This window comes from Vicugna pacos, chromosome 20, assembly GCF_048564905.1.
Source record: "Vicugna pacos chromosome 20, VicPac4, whole genome shotgun sequence".
Classification (NCBI taxonomy): Eukaryota; Metazoa; Chordata; class Mammalia; order Artiodactyla; family Camelidae; genus Vicugna; species Vicugna pacos.
In genome coordinates, this window is record NC_133006.1 from 16,514,878 (window position 1) to 16,531,082 (window position 16,205).

Here is a 16,205-nt window from a genome sequence, read left to right on the forward strand (position 1 = left end):
CTAGCAGGCCAGCACTAGAAGCATCTTTCTTTCTAATTTCATATAATCAAGCACTGATTATTCCTATGCCCTGCTACTATAAAGAGATGGGAGTGAAGTATCACATAATGACACTCACATACATCTTCTATGGCCAAGATATTCATACATCTTCTCTGGGTTGGAGATGTTTTTCATCATTTTCTCTGGGAGCTTCTTGAAGTTATAAGCAGGTAGCATAGATCTTAGATATGTTACCTCATCACAGGACACCAAACCTGGATAAGCAGTTATCATTCTTGCCAAAAGGCTCACTTTCGGGCCAATAACTGTATCAGGGAGAAGTAAAGAAAAGGATGGAGAATTTTTGAACCAACTCCTCCACCTTCACCCCTCTAACAAGTCACAGAGCTAACAGTCCAATGTCCTATTCTACCTGTATATTCGTGTCTTGCTACTGCCCCAACCATGCCACAGAATACTGGTCCATTGGTGATACTGATGGAAACAAGCCTGGGGATCAGAAAAACAACAGTGAGTAAATATGCACTCAGAAGCCTCTAAGTCAGACACTAGACGTGCCACTCTCTGGATCCAGAAGTCTAGTTTAGAGCTCAAAATGGAAAAGGCCAGAAGCTGCTGTCAGTCTGCATCACATGATGGGTACACAGTACTGAATATTAGGGAGATAGTCAAAAGGAGCAAAATGGTCCCTCCCACCTACAAAAGCCTAATCCTAATAAGTATAGAAAATTTCCATTTTCCTTAGCGCAACTATGATAAGATTGGTTGGAATTTTTCAAATGGCCTTTTTTTTTTCACTAGAAAACTATGGGGAAAGTGAATAGATTTGAAAAGTTATTTCTAATGTCAACACTAAGTCAGAGATTTGTTTGCTTGCCATACTTATTCAAGATGAATAAAACCTGTGTCATACATTTACACAATGCTTTAACATTTATAGAATACTTTAGTATATGCTACTAGTGTGAATATTTGTATCCTTCTTTTACACGTGAGGAAACTAAGGCCACAGAAGAGAAGTTACTAGCGTATAGCAGAGCTGGTAACGAAACCCAGGTCGTCTGTCCTCAAATCCTGTGTGGATATTCCCCCAAAGGAACAGCATATATTACTAAAGTGATACCATTATAAAAAAAATAAATAAATAAAATTCAGTGATACCATTAAAAAGGCAGTAATACTGAAAAGGAACTTAGAGGCTTTCTGATTCAACTCCTTATTTTATAGATAAAAAGAGCAGGAGGTCAGTTCAGTGTGAATTCCAGAAAAATTAGTAGGGCTGGGAAAGACCAAAAGCGAAAGCCAAGAAGGAGAGCATTAACCAGCTGTGGTCCCTCCTATCTAGGTTACTGCCCCACAATTTGTTTTCCCATGCCGCCCCTCCCCACAGACGGGCAGCCTTCCTTCCACATACAGATACATTATTTTTATATTCATTTCCACATCTGCTTGTTCCTTCGCAATGTTCTTGAATCTTGCTATGCATATTGTGTCCCTCCCCTTCTCCTACCCCACTGGATGGAAACTTGCATTCATTTCCCCTGGGTATCTGGTACACAGTTCTGTATCCAGTGATTCTTAACAGACTTTGTTTTCTGACTATCCTCAGCATGTTCCCTCTCTCCCCTTTGGGCAGATTCCAGATGCCCTCAACCCCTGCTACTTGCTACTGCCTCCTTCCTTGCCTGAAGAGCCCCCTGGGCCTGAGAAGTTCCTCTCTGCCCCACCTTCCTCCTCACTTGGTCTCAGCAAGATTCTCCCAGCAGAAGCTGAAGATGCTGAAGGAGCTCTCCAGGGCATGTGCACACTCATCTGGCTTCTTATCCCCAGGAAGTCCGAAAACACAGAGGAACATGTAGCCCTGAAATAGATGACAGAGAAAGAAAACGGAACTTGATCTGGGGAAGAAATATGGCTTGCGTCCACTGCACCAATTTCCCTTAGTGAACCCAGACTCCTTCCAGATTTCTTCCTAGCTGGTTTTCTGGTTAGGAATGTAGGGTTCTATAAGATTCATGAAATGGGCACGCTAGGCCACAGCAACACGGACATTTTTTTAAAAAGAAGAAGAAATAAAATCTTAATTTAGCTATTTAAAGAACTGAAATTCAAAACATGAGAAAAACTGATGTCAAGAACTTTTCAAAAATTCAGTTTTTAGTGTCCAACTTAAGCTAACTCTATCTGCTTCTATTTTCTTCACCTAGAATGTCAAATATTACAATACTGCTCTTTTTCAAGCTCCTAAATTTATGAGAAAGATTTGATTACATATACTTTACTAATAGAGCCATAAAAACATTCTTTATGCCTTCAGAAGGATTTTTTTTCAACAACGATAGATTTAAAAAGGATATGGAGAGTAACCCTTAGTTACCTTGAAAATTAAATTAACTAGAACATCTCTTTCCTTAACTATTACTAGTTGAAGTTTTAATGTAATATAGCTTGCTACAAAATAAGCAGCCGAGGATCTGACTTATGCCTGTGTTATGTGAGAAATAAACTGGTGATACAAGACTATTATTCCTCACTCACCTTTAATGCTGATGTGTCAAATTCCTTTGTACTTACTTTCTCAAACATAAAGATCCGGCTCAGCTGGCCACCCCCTTTCTCTATCACTGTGGAGATGTATAAGGCAGCCTCCTGGATAAGATGACACAAATGCAACATCCATTCTGTCTTGCGGAGCTCTAGGCTGACCAAAACCGTAGTCACGGTACGGAATTCAGATATATACTCCATAGGCTGCCCTTCATCAATCTACAAAGACACAGTGAGTTACCTTGTCTGTATCTTCAACTTTCACTATCATGCTTAGGCATTTAAATTCAATATTCCATGGTAAACATGAGAAAATAATTTATGGATGTTAGACAAAAAACTTAAAACTCAGGTTCAAGCAGTATGGAAGATATACCAACCAGTACACTTGGAGTTAAAACTGTTTGACTTTAAAACTAATTCACTGATGAAATTTGCTATGCTTTTATATTTCCTTTCTAAGACTTAGTTTGGTATGTCCAATTCTCCTAGCCATTAAATCGCTCACTAAGGGATTCACATAGATTCAGATACATGTAATCAACACATATTTACCAAGCATATACTCTATACCTGTTTATAGTGTACCAGCTTCTAGAGGGACAAACATAAACAAATATGGCTTCTGCTTTCTAGGACTGAGAAATCTAAACTTGTAAGACATGTCACTGTAGTAACTGATGCAGATGAGAAAATCTGCTGGTATTAAAATGGGCAGCAGGAGGTGAACTGGATCAGTACAAATGATCATCACATATAAATGTACATTCTTTACACAAACACACAGTCTACACGATGACTCAAGAACTACAAAATAACCTTCTTCAGAAGGCTTTTCATTATGTGCTTCCTCAGGGTTTGCTCAAGTGCAGAGTCTGGATCCAACTCCAGGGCTGTTCTTAGAATGTCTGAGAAAAGGAAAACAAACAAAATGTCTCCATGCATGTGAAAAATTAATCTTTGAAATTTTGGTATTGGATACAAAGGGCCAAGTAACTTACCAGCACTTGTCCGGTAATGTGGCAGGTAATCCAGGCACTTGTCAAAATGCTCATCGAAATCAAATGGGTCACTGATCCGCATATCTCTTAACTACAGAAAGGAACTGCTCAATTCTGTGCCCACCCACCAACTGGATTACCTTTGGTTCCTTAACAGAGGGGCTGAGGATGCCAACTCCCTTGTTTATCTCTTATCTTTCCAGCCTTACTGTTCTGCCTCGTCTATCTTCCTGGGAGAATATTCCCTGCCTCCCTCTAAAATAGAGTTCCAACATTTGTTGGTTTGGTCAGGCCATGTGTGAGTACCACCAGAGCACTTCCCCGGGTAGTAGGAAGGCCTCTGCAGGACGTTCAATGGATGTGAGCAGCCTCCTACCTTCACAGCTTCGTCCTCCCTCATGATTTCCACTTCAAACATGTACTGTTCACAGAGCTTCCAGCAGTTCCAGGACAAGACAATCTCATTTGCCTGAGCCAAACGCTGAGCTAACTGGACACCGTCCACATCCCGCCCAATCACCAAGAGGTACTGTCGCTGCTCGTCTCCAACAATAACCTGGGAAATCCGTCCTGCAGACAGACCTATCCAGGAAAAAGGAGACACGTGATGAACAGCCAAACTCAGTTGGAAAACTTTGCAAAGGGCGGGGTCTGGAATCCTCACATGGTTTTATGCATCATGCCAATCTCGTTATTGCCATGAAGTATTAGGTGAGCGCAATCTCAAAAGTAACACCTTGCTCCAGATTTCTTTGTCTTAAACACACCTAGAGACAGACATTCAAATAAGCCTGAGTTGTATGAGGGAAGAAAAAAGAGATCTTAGGTGTCTGAGAGTTTTGTTTCTAAATTGTTCTTCTAAAGGACAGCTAGGTCCTGATGGCAGAGACCAAATGGTTATGCTCAGAAACTGCTGACCACACCAGTCCTCCTCACATGTAAGCAGCACTGAGACAGTAGACAATCACTATTTTACCAGGCATGGGCTCTGCCATACGCTTTTATTCTGCCTCCTGATTTTCTTGCCCTGGATTTCTTACTGCTAATAGGGCTGAAAAACTGGTTTGCTTGCCAGAAAAGAAATGCCTATAACCAAGAGAAGTCTGCCCTTAGGTAAGTCAGTCACCCAATCTACACTAAAAACAAGCGAAAAGTAGTTTTAAAAGAACGGCAGAGACATATACTTTTAGCCAAGACAGAATAACAGGTAGTAAATTTACCACAACACCTGGAACAATCATGGAACCGGGAAAAAAGACACGAAACAACAGAAACAACAGTTCTCAAGATACTGGCCATCAAGTAATTAAGGACAGTATACTTGAGAGATGAGAAACAAACGAGGTGAACCCTCTGATACCCCAGCTCACTGCCTAGAGAGTTTCCAGTACACAGCTTGGAGAGAAGAAACCCAGGTATAGCCTGGAGGGGTCCCCGAGTTGAGGAGACAGAACTAGGAATCTGAGGGGCCAAGGTGGTTAGAGTTTGTAGGGCACTGTGACTACTGGAGAGTAGACAGAGAGAACTCCAGAGAACTGGGTCTCCCTCGGTCTTTAGCTGAGTACTGATAAGTGAATCAATCTGAGGAAACAACTTGAGGCTACAGAAAGAACCACCTGAAAAGATTAGAGGGAACAATCTTTAATATCAGACAGGGCCGGGTATAGTTCCTATTCCCACTAGCCAGAGTATCAAACTTAATAATTCACAGGACATTAGGTACAGTACCCGGAAGGGGTTTGACTCAGGAACAGGGCAAAACTAGCTCTGGACTAAACACTGCTCTGGCCCCTCCAACAAAGTTTGAAAGTAAAACCTGAAAGTATCAAGTCAACTACATTCCAGAACTAAGTTCAAGAATATTTATAGAAATATTTAAAAATTCAACACTCAACAAGGTTAAATTCTACAATGTCTGGCACCTACCAAAAATTACGAGGTGTGCAAAGAAAAGGGAAAATATGATTCACAATTAGAAGAAAAATCAATCAGTCAAGCCCAGTGCAGAATAATACAAATGACAGAATTTGGAGATCAGGACATTAAAAAAGCTGTAACTATATTCTACATATTCAAGAACCTAGAGAAAAGACTGAACAAGTAGGGACATGGAAGATATGGTATCTTCATATGGATGAAGACTATCAGGCTTGAGATGAAAAATACATTAGATTGGATCAAAGGCAAATTAGACATTGCAAAAGAGAACATCTGTAAATTTGAAAACACAGCGATAGAAACCATCCAAAAATGAAACACAGGGAGAAAAAAGACAAAAAAAAAAAAATAAACACAGCATCAGTGAGTTGGACAATTTCAAGCAGCCTAATATGTGTGTAGCTAGACAGAGGAGGAGGAAGAGAGAAAAAATTATTTGAAGAAATAATGGCAGAATATTTTCTAAATTTTACAAAAACTAGAAGCCTATAGATCCAATAATCTCAATAGGTCCCAAGCATAAGAAAGATGAAGAAAACTGTACCAAGGCACATGATAATCAGATTGCCTAAAATTAGTGACAGAGAAAAAAATTTTGAAAACAGCTAGGGTGGAAAAGGGAGAGACATTATATACAAAGAAACAAAAATAAGGATTTCTTGTTGGAAACATTACAAGCTAGATGTCAGTAGAATGACAGCTTTAATATAAGAAGGGGTGGGGGAAGCCCCTGTCAATCTAGAATTCCATACCTAGTAGAGGTATCTTTCAAAAACGGGTGAATTTTTTCCAGACACACAAAAGCTGAACTAACACATCTCCAGCAAACCCACATTATTAGAAATTTTAAAGAAAGTTCTTCAGACAGACAATGATAAATATTGGCAAGAGACTGGAACCTTCATACACTGCTGGTAGAAATGTAAAATAGTACAACCACTTTGGAAGAAATATTAGCAATTTCTCTAAAAGTTAAATACGCATCTACTATATGACCCAGGCCTTTCATGTCTAGGTGTCTGCCCAAGAGAAACATATGGATATGTCCATACAAAGACTTGTACATGGATATTCATAACAGCTTTATTTGCAAGTCAAAACCTGAGAACCCAATTGCTGATCAAAAAGTGAATAAATAAATTATACTTACTATATATTAAATTATATATATATATATATATATATATGCAATAGAATACTACTTAGCAATAAAAAGGAATGGACTACTGATACACACTACAACATGGATGAATCTCAAATTATGCTGAATTAAAGTAGCCAAAAAGTACCTACTATATGATATCACTTATATAACATTCTTTAAAAATGCAAAATAATCTCTAATGACAGAAAGGAGAGCTGTGGTTGCTTGGGGATGGGGAGGCGAAGGATGAGAGGGAGAGTTTATAAAGGGGCACAGGAAACTTTAGTGAGTGCTGAATGTTCATTATCTTGATTGTGGTGATGGTTTCAAAATTGTATAAATATGTCTATGTACAGTATCAGATATGAATTATCTATCAATAAAACAAAAATCAGAAGAACTAAAAAAGGATGGTAGGACAGGATAGATGCCATATAACTCAGAATATGATTCTTCACTACTGACTAGTCCTCAAAATACAAATGAATAGCTGGAGTTTTGTGTCTAGAGCTAACCCTCCAATCCTGACTCTGCCACTGGTGAAACTTTCGCCTCTGTGTACAGCTTTTTTCCTATAGTATTGTATTATATTTTTGATTATGTAATACAATGACATAGCTCAAAAACCAAACTACATAAAGAATATACATTAAAAAGTCTTGATTCCATCTATATACCTATCTACACTATTTTCCCCTAATAGGTGACTTTTATTAGTTTCTTATATATCTCTCCAGTGTTTCTTTATACAAATATAAATAAGAAAAATTATTATTTTTCCTACTTGCATAAAAGGTAGCATACTAAACACAGTGCTTTGCATCTTGCTTTTTCTCATCTATGTTTTGGAGATACTGTTATATCAGAACATCTTTTTTTTTTAAAGCTGTAGAGAATCTCAGTGAATAAACATATTATTGTTTATTTAACCAGTCTACTATAGATACTGTTTTCAACCTTTTATCACAATCTGTATTGCAATAAATAATCTTATATACATGATATTTAATGCACAGTCAGGTATACCCATAGGATAAATGTTCAGAAGTGGGATTGCTGGGCTGAAGAATAAATGCATTTGTAATCTGGGTAGAGATGACTGGATCACCCTCTACAGAAGTTACACCACTGCTGACTCCCATCAACACTGTGTAAGAAGGCTTATTCCTCGCAGCCTCACCGACAGTGCGTCCAGCATCTGAATTTTTCCATATTTGTAGGTAGGGAATGATCTCAATGTACTTTCAATTGGCATTTTTCTTATTACTAAGTTGACCGTTTTTTCACACATTACAAGAGATGACTTCTTTGTTTATGTGCTATTTATTCATTCTTTTGCTCAGTTTTCTCCTAGAATGTTAGTCTTTTCTTAACTTCTAGGTGTTCTTTCTATAGAAAAATTTACCCTTTGTCTACATGATATGAGTCGCAAATATTTTTTTTCCAAGTTGTCATTTATCTTTAAAATTTTTAATGTTTCCTGCCCACCCCCCCCCAACTTATCACTCTTAATAGCTACTACCTATCTTTAACTGCAGGTCCTGCCCTTCTCTGGTGTGGCAGATGCCAAATTTCTCCTGTATCTCCAGACTGCATTTTGCCACCAGGGTAATGATGTCACTCAGTTGATTCTGTTCCACTGTCCAGAGTGCAAGGAGCACATTCCCTGTAGACACACAAGACAGGCTGACAGAGATCAAATATTTGAATTCACTTGCCATGGCAGAACCCTCAATAATGCAAAAGCTATCATGCAAGGTGTCACGCAAGGTTTCTCGCCCTATACATTATGTTAGGTTAAAATACTGCCTTAATCCTCAAAAACCATTGAGCATATAAAAACATGACTAAGTAGAAGCTGAAATGTTCCTAAGGTTTAAAGCTATTTTTGGTAATTCTTTCCCCACCAGTATCCTAACAGAAGGGGCGGGGTACTAGCTAAGAGGCCCACAAAATATATGTTTACATTCAAGTTGAATTTTAAGATTTTAAGTGGTTTCATTAAGTTTAAATGAAAAGACAGGCCAGCTCTGTGGCACACAGCTGTAAATGATCACAAGAGTTCTCCAGATAGGAGACTCTTGACTCCTCTCCCTCTCCTATATGTAGCTTCTGTTATTAATGACCAAGCTTCTCATAAGTTTTCTCACGAATGCTTTAAAGGCACTTATTTTTCTGTCAATCTGAACAAACTGTAAAATACATGGGAGCTTAACATGGACAAGGCTTTTCCATTAGACTGGGAGACCCTTTGAGGCAGAGACTGTCTTCCTCATCTGTGTTTCCTCAGGGCCCAGCACTTAGAAAAATAATCAAACAATGCTGAATAAACATGCCAAATTCCACCTAAAATACAGTCTTCCTCACTTCAGGGTGCTTTAAATATTCAGAAAAACTGAGAAATACCTGTAATATTTAGGATATCCCCTCCAAAACAGAGCACATCTGAAATCAAGCAAGAGGGGAAAATGAATCAAAATCAGATATGCTGGATCATGGCAGAATCACATATGATGAAAAGAATGGCCTTCTGAGTTTCCCTTTGTATCTTTTCTGGTCAATTTGTTCATTCCAAGGTTCAGACTCCCTCTTCCTTTCCCCTAGCTTCTCCTCAGATATGTCTGTTCTTATACCCAACTTCTCTAAAAACAGAAGGAAAGCCCTCTTGGTATCTTCAAAGCCATCCCCCTATTTGTGCTCTGGATCCTAGTCCCCCTCACCCTCTCAATAACTTCACTCCCTTCCTTATGTTCTTTCTGTGCCATCATTCCCATTAATATCTTTGTAAAAAAAAAAACACACAACAAAATTAACCCACCTATTCTTGACTCTGCCTTCTTCTCTAGCTATGAGCTCAATTTTTCTGTTATATTCCCAGCCAAAAGAAAAAAATTCTCAGTTTGTTCCAATCTGAACTTCCATCTCTACCACTTCACTAAAATTATCAAAACCACCCAAAGCATTCATCTTGCTATATTTAGTATTTTTCTGATATCACTGTATTTGACACCTTTTATTTTCAATCCACTAGGGCAGCGCTCTCCTTCTAGAGACACTATTGCCCTTTTGGCTTCAGGAACACCAAATAGCCTACCTGACTGACTGCTTCACAGTTGCTGTTGTAGGTTCTTTCTCCCTAATCATAATCACAATCTCCCCTTGGAGTTCTTTACAGTCCCCCCATGTGGACTCAATCAGTTCTTAACTTTAAATAAAATCTTTATGCCATCAATTCACTTTTCATCTCTAAAGATCTATTCTCTAAGCTCAATCACAGCTAACTTCGTTGCCTCACTTGACTGACTTACTAACATCTCAAACTCAATATATTAAAAATAGAACCCTTGACTTTCTTCCTCAAAGCCTAGTCTTTCCCATCTCGGTATGTGACATCACCTTCAATTCGGTTACATAAGCCAAAAAAGTTGACAATTGTTTTCCTCACCATTTCCCACGGAAATCCAATACATTAGAAAATCCTGTCTGTTGAACTGCAAAATATATTTCAAGTCAGTTCATCTCCATACAGCTCCCTTCATTACCACACCTTGAGACTAATAGTTTCAGCCTTTACTGCACACTGAAATTGTCTGTAAGAAAAATCCTTAGTCCTGGGCTTACCCCAAGATATTGATTTAACTGATATGGGGTGAAGTCTAGACATCAGGAGTTTTAACAGCCTCCTAAGTGGTTATCTAACGTGCTGCCAAAGTAGAGAACCACTAACCTCATCTAAATCTCTAACTTCTCTCCACAATTATTCCAATTGCCTCTTCCAGCGTCCAGTTTTACCATCTACCTTCCATCAGTTCCCTATAAAACAATCTCCATGAGGGCAGGTACCATGTCTGACTTTCCTGTGTATTTCTAGTACCCAGCAGTTCCTGGTATTATAAATACATGCATGATACATAGTTTCTATCTCCAGGAGACAGCTAAAATGAGCTTTAAAAATGTAAATCAGATCACATCACTCCCCTGCTAGAGTCTTTCAACAGTTTCCCTTCATACAAAAATAAATAATCCAAACTTCTATGTTCTATGGAGCTTGATGCTCTCCAGTCTCACCTCAAGCCACTCTTCTCCCTGCTAACTATGCTCTAACCACACTGGCCTTTTCAGTTCCTAGAACATGCCAAGCCTTCTCCACCTCAGAACCTTTTTACTTGGCATTCTTCTGCCTGAAATGCTCTACCCTTAGCTCCACACACAGCGTTCCTCACATCCGTTATGTCTCAGCTTACACAGCACCTTCTCAGAGATGTCTCCTGTGACCACCCTAATACAGAAACTCTTTCACCCTACAATTCTTTTCTTTTTTCCCACAACACCTTATTTATTTCCTTTGTAGACTACATACTCTGAAATTATCTTGTTTACTATCTTCCTTCCTTGGAACCTACAAGAGGGCAGGTACTGTGTCTTGTTTTCCCATGTATTTCTAGTACTCAGCAACTCCGTTATAATACATACATGATACATAATTTCTATCTCCCCCTTTCCCCTAAACTTGATGACATCCATTGAAAGACCTCAGGCAGAATCCTCAGTGGTAAGGGATTAGTCAAACAGCCACTTTATGTGGCTTAAGGAGAGGCCACAAGGTAATTATTCTGGTGAATCTCAGAATGATGGAGTAACTATGGGACACTGTCAGTAAAGGAAGGGAATGTACATACATTAGTACTAAAGGGTGCAGAGCCAGTATAATTTGTTAGGTAGACCTAACTAGACTGAAAACGCCTCAAAAGTAGGTTTCTGTACCTCCTGCACCTATTACGGTGTATGTCATAGTAGGTACTCAAAACAAGTTTACTGCACAAATAAGTTTTTCTCCTAGATTAGGCAAATATCCACAAGCTTAATACATGGCAGAAAATAAAACACTCACTCCTACTTCACAGGATCAAAATGCAGTAACCAAATGGGAAGGTATGAATTGACACAACAATGTAAACTGACTTATACCTCAATAAAATAAAATTAAAAAAAAAATGAGGTGTGTTGTAAATTATACCTGATATACACACATGAAGCACATTGTATTTTTGTTAAAAGAGACAGCCTTAGGAATACTTCATTTCAAAATAAAATACAAACATGCAGAGTTAAAATTAAAATTAGCATTTCCCCTCCTCTTTCTGAACACTGGGTCAATAGGATGTGAGATTGGGTAGAATGGCAGGTATATGGAAAGATCTAGCTTGTCAGTGGCAACCTTAAGAAATAAAAGATGAGTGACACTAAAGGAATGACCTTCAGTATCCGTTTTAAGCACCTCAGGCCTGTTTCTGTTACAAACCCTCAGAAGCCCAGCACCACACTTCCTTGTTCCCGTACAAGGGTCACTCACGCTCCACGATGTCACTAATGTAATAACTGAAGATGTGGGCCAGTTTGTCCATGTCATGTTCCGACTTGCAGCTCAGGCTGAATCTGTCCATTAATGCTGTAAACCCTGACCAACAAAGCAAAAATTACTGTTAGCTGCAAATCCCAAACTTTTAGGCCTTAATCTCGCATTGGAACAGTGTAAAGAAAGCAGATCTCTTTAATATGAGTAATTTCACAATTCTTCTTCTTCATTTTTGAGTAATTTCTCTACTCTTTAATATGGTGTTACTTAGCAAGTACTCAGGGCCAGGCTGGTTGCTGCTGCCTCTAGGAGTCCAGAGGGCCAGCCTTCCCATGTTTCCAGGAGCTGCAGATGGTGAAGATTCACCCACAAGAGCCTTTTCCATCGGAATGCAGCTACTGCTTTCCCGCCACACCCTCTTAAGACTCTCTGACCAAGAGAAAGGATTTCCCCAGATATGAAGAGCAGAAAAACCAGTAACAAGATTAAAGCTTCATGGAGAACTCATATGGTAAGCTCCTCGAGGACAGGCACCTGAATCACTCATTTTCATATTCATGACATAAACTCCCTAAGTATTTGTTAAATGAACGACCCTCCTAGTAGCTGCCAGGTCTCTTAACACCTAGCACAATGGCGGGTACATACTTATGGACTCAAAGAATGAATTAATTGAGTGAATAAAATCACTAGACGAGGCGGAATACTTATTGGAAAACACTTGGGTTCAAAGTGTGCTGTATGGCCCCGAAAAAGTCCATTCCCTTTTCTGAGCCTCAATTTCCTCATCTCTGAAGTGAACTCCAGGGCTACGTCAGGTTAGCTTCTTGCTCTGAAAATGACCCTCGGTTTCCGGCGGAGGCGGCGGGAAATGCGGTGAAACCGCGCTTGCTTTGCTCGCTCCGGAGCCAGGCCCATAACCGCAGCGGCCCCTACGAGCTGAGGCCCAACGGTTGCCCCTCCCGCAGGTCGGGAGAGCAGCGGGCCTCCTCTCTCCCTCACCCGTCACGTGGACGCCAAGAAGGACTCCCTGGGCCGTGGCGAGCTCAGGTTCCGATCCCCGGGGCTTCCTGAAGACCAGCAGGTCAGGAAGCAGCGCCGCCAACCGGGCCTCTACGGGCCACAGAGGCGGCGCCACCACCCGCTCGCCGGTCGCCATGGCGGCGACGGGGCTGCGCGCCGAGCTACCCGAAACAGGGTTCCTCCGCGAACCAGCCAATCCTCAACGACAGCCCTGATGGGTCCCTCCCACCAGCCAATCAGTGCGGGCTAGCTTGGAGCAGCGTCAATCGAAAGCCGCGGCGGGCTCTGCGCCACCTGTTTCCCAGCGCTTTGGCCCCTCGCGCTGGCTTCCGGGGAGGGGACGAGCAGAAGGTCGGCAGGACAGCGCGTTTCAAGGAATGTAAGCTGACGGTTTTAAAATCTCCGTGAAACGTGGTGAAGATACTTCTACGATGAAGCCTATCATCTGGGATAAGTATCAGTAGAGTGGTCCTTTTACCGGACAGAAACTTGGGTCATCTCAGTTTGTAAGGAAAAGTTCCATTGTTACCTGCCTAAAGCAAACTCAGGATGGCTTTTTAATTTACCGCCTTTAGATTAAGACTGTTTAACAGTGTCAGTCTTTTTCCTTAATTGTTAGCTTCTTCCATTTCTGATGTCTGCCAGGACAGGTCACTGGGTATCATGGGAGTATTACCCGGGGCTGTTTTGTCAAGTTCCCGGGTCCCTGACTTTTGTGTAATAAGGTCACGTTTGTGGTTGCCCATCTGTCGCTCAGATCTGTGAACACAAGACAGTAAGAGGACGATTATGTTGTGGATTAACAGAAATGCATCTGTTTTCCTGCATAAATAAAAACAAAAATCTAAAAATTACATCTTCACTATCTTTACTTCTACAGTATCTTATAAATCAATGCTGGTAACTAAAGGGCTAATTTTACTCATGGAATTACTTCATCGCGTTTTGATTAATACTTAAACGGTAAAACCAAATGGATGATCAATCCACAGGCGACAGGAAACACCTCCTCAGGAGGGTGAGAGGGCCAAAAGTGAAGGAAAAGAGATCAAGGGGATACACACAACTAAGAGGCTGGACACTCCCAAGTCTTGACACACTGTCCACAGAGCTCATGTCTGTCTATAGAGCTCAAAATATCAACACTATAAACACAACATAGAACCCAGGGGATGCAGACTCCTTAATATTGAAGACACTTTTTAGCATTTTTATAAATTTATTTATTTAAAAAAATAACAATTGAAATGACATCAATGATCAATCGCCTGTGCTCCCCACTACTGCTGGGGGGGAAAAGAACCTTCTACAGAGTTGAGTCCCAAAGGAAAATCAAGACATTATTATCAGGCACCTATTAGCCAGAAAAATGCTGTTGGTCCAGTGGTACAGACACTGACATGTTCAATGTATCAGTGCAATTAAAATATATACAATTATCCTGCAAAAAAACAAAAAACCAAAAAACCACTCAAGAAGTGAAATAACTATGTATTAAACCAATTATTCACACACCCACACACTCTTTTTGCATATATGAAGTCGTCACTAGTCACAAGGACAAATTAAAAGAACTGGTAACAAAAAAATCCAAACCTCAACCCCACTTTGTGGGTTATTATGTGCTAAAATGACCACAATAAAAGGGCCATGAGCTACCTGAAATGCAATGACAAAATGACAACTGAAAACTTCATTTCAAATAAAACCAAACTCAAACTCATGGAAAAAAGAAATCTGCAACAATATGAGGTTGGTACTATGTACAAACATACAGACAAATAAATATGATTTTAGAACTGTTGCTAGCTTAAGTACTAGAAATTAGGTCTGAGGAATTTCTTTCTGAACTCAGCATCTTAAAGATTCCTAAACAAACCAAGGGATGTAAACTCATTGTTTTTAGTAATCTATCCTCTGAAAAACCAAATAAGGTTAACACCCAAAACTCACATAACCAGCCAGGAGTTTCTAGTGAGCCTACCAAAGGGTCAGCTCCTCCCGACATCTAGAAGTCAGGACAGATGACTAGAGTCAAGGGACTAGGGAGACACTTCACTTCCTGCTTTCTTTGCATAGCTCTGTACCTCTATTTCTACCATTCAATGATTTCCCTTTGTGATGTCTTCTTTACAGGGTTTAATTTCTTTTCCCTCTTAATACAGCTAGAGTAAAATCAAAGAAAGAGCCAATCTCTTCTCTTGGTATTTAAATCAAACCCACATGTTCTTCGAAAGAATTAGGTTTTCCTTATTTGTTTCCAGGGAGCAGCAACTCTTCTGAATTATCTTAGTTCTCCCAGGGTACCACATCTAGAACAGAAATAGATTCCTGAGGCACAACCCATTCTGGAAGCTGTGGCCCAGTTCCTGACCCGGCAGGAATCTTTCCAGTCTGCAGTTTATCCCCAGCATGTGAAAACCTTTCTGCACAAGGCCTACAGAGAAAAGGGCACACAAACGGAAACTGGCACCAAAGAATCAGCTGCCATGGGAAGAATGAGAATGTTCGCTCTCTGGGGCCAGCACAAAGCACAGCAGGAGTGAAGCCAACATCAAGCTCTAGTAGATAACCCAGAATATGTCCAGGACAGCTTGACTGAACAGTGCTTTCCAGAAATTGTCAAGGACCAAACCTCAGACTTCTTCCTTTCCATGCTTGTTAAAAAGTTACAGTATGAATGTAATGTACATTATTCTCTCCATCTTAATGATCCATCCAGGCATCCATCCACTGGCGAATCATGTTATATGACAATACATGGGTGTATATACTACTTTCTTTGTTCCTCTAGACTGAAACACACACCAACCCTTCCATTCCTCACATGCTGTCACAAAGCCCATGACTGAAAAGCTCTGGTTTGGCTCTGTTTAGGAGTTACTACAAATGTCCTCAGCACTTCAGCAAAGAAGCTGTTGTGTAATTTTGTTCTCTACGTATGAAAGGCAGTTTCAAGGTCCAATACCCTCTAAATTGTCTTCCAAGTAGCCACAGCAAGAACTATGTTCCATGTGACGTGTCAACACAGACAAGCAGACCACACTTGTCAAAGCTAAGAGATCCAGCAATTTGTATTTTTAGTGCTTTAGTGCTCTTTCATCATTCCCCCAGAGTTAGCTTTTTCTTGGCTGGAGTCCAAAACTACCAACCTATCATCTGGGTGGAAAGAGATTCTTATTATTACCACAGA

General features: G+C 40.2%; 1 protein-coding gene across 14 annotated transcripts in view; it reads right to left on the bottom strand.

Moving 5' to 3' along the window:
- LOC107033357 (adenylate cyclase type 10-like) overlaps positions 1–13,184 on the bottom strand; it is a 34,479-nt gene extending 21,295 nt beyond the window's left edge. For 5 of the 14 annotated variants that reach the window (XR_004194382.2, XR_012062156.1, XR_012062157.1 and 2 more), the window contains exons 1-11: positions 12,992–13,184; positions 11,987–12,091; positions 9,040–9,078; positions 8,156–8,299; positions 3,928–4,133; positions 3,552–3,642; positions 3,370–3,458; positions 2,578–2,769; positions 1,743–1,864; positions 416–492; positions 119–308 (exon numbers count right to left, since the gene is read on the bottom strand). Coding sequence is in view for 11 of the 14 variants with exons in the window: in XM_072945056.1 (XP_072801157.1) it covers positions 119–308; positions 416–492; positions 1,743–1,864; positions 2,578–2,769; positions 3,370–3,458; positions 3,552–3,642; positions 3,928–4,133; positions 8,156–8,299; positions 9,040–9,078; positions 11,987–12,091; positions 12,992–13,148 (1,412 nt within the window). In the remaining 3 variants the exon portion in view is untranslated. Of the gene's footprint in view, positions 1–118; positions 309–415; positions 493–1,742; positions 1,865–2,577; positions 2,770–3,369; positions 3,459–3,551; positions 3,643–3,927; positions 4,134–8,155; positions 8,320–9,039; positions 9,079–11,973; positions 12,092–12,991 lie in introns of those variants that run through there. The other 9 variants (XM_072945049.1, XM_072945052.1, XM_072945047.1 and 6 more) reach the window with 6 other exon arrangements.
- Between the last annotated feature and the right edge of the window lie 3,021 nt (positions 13,185–16,205).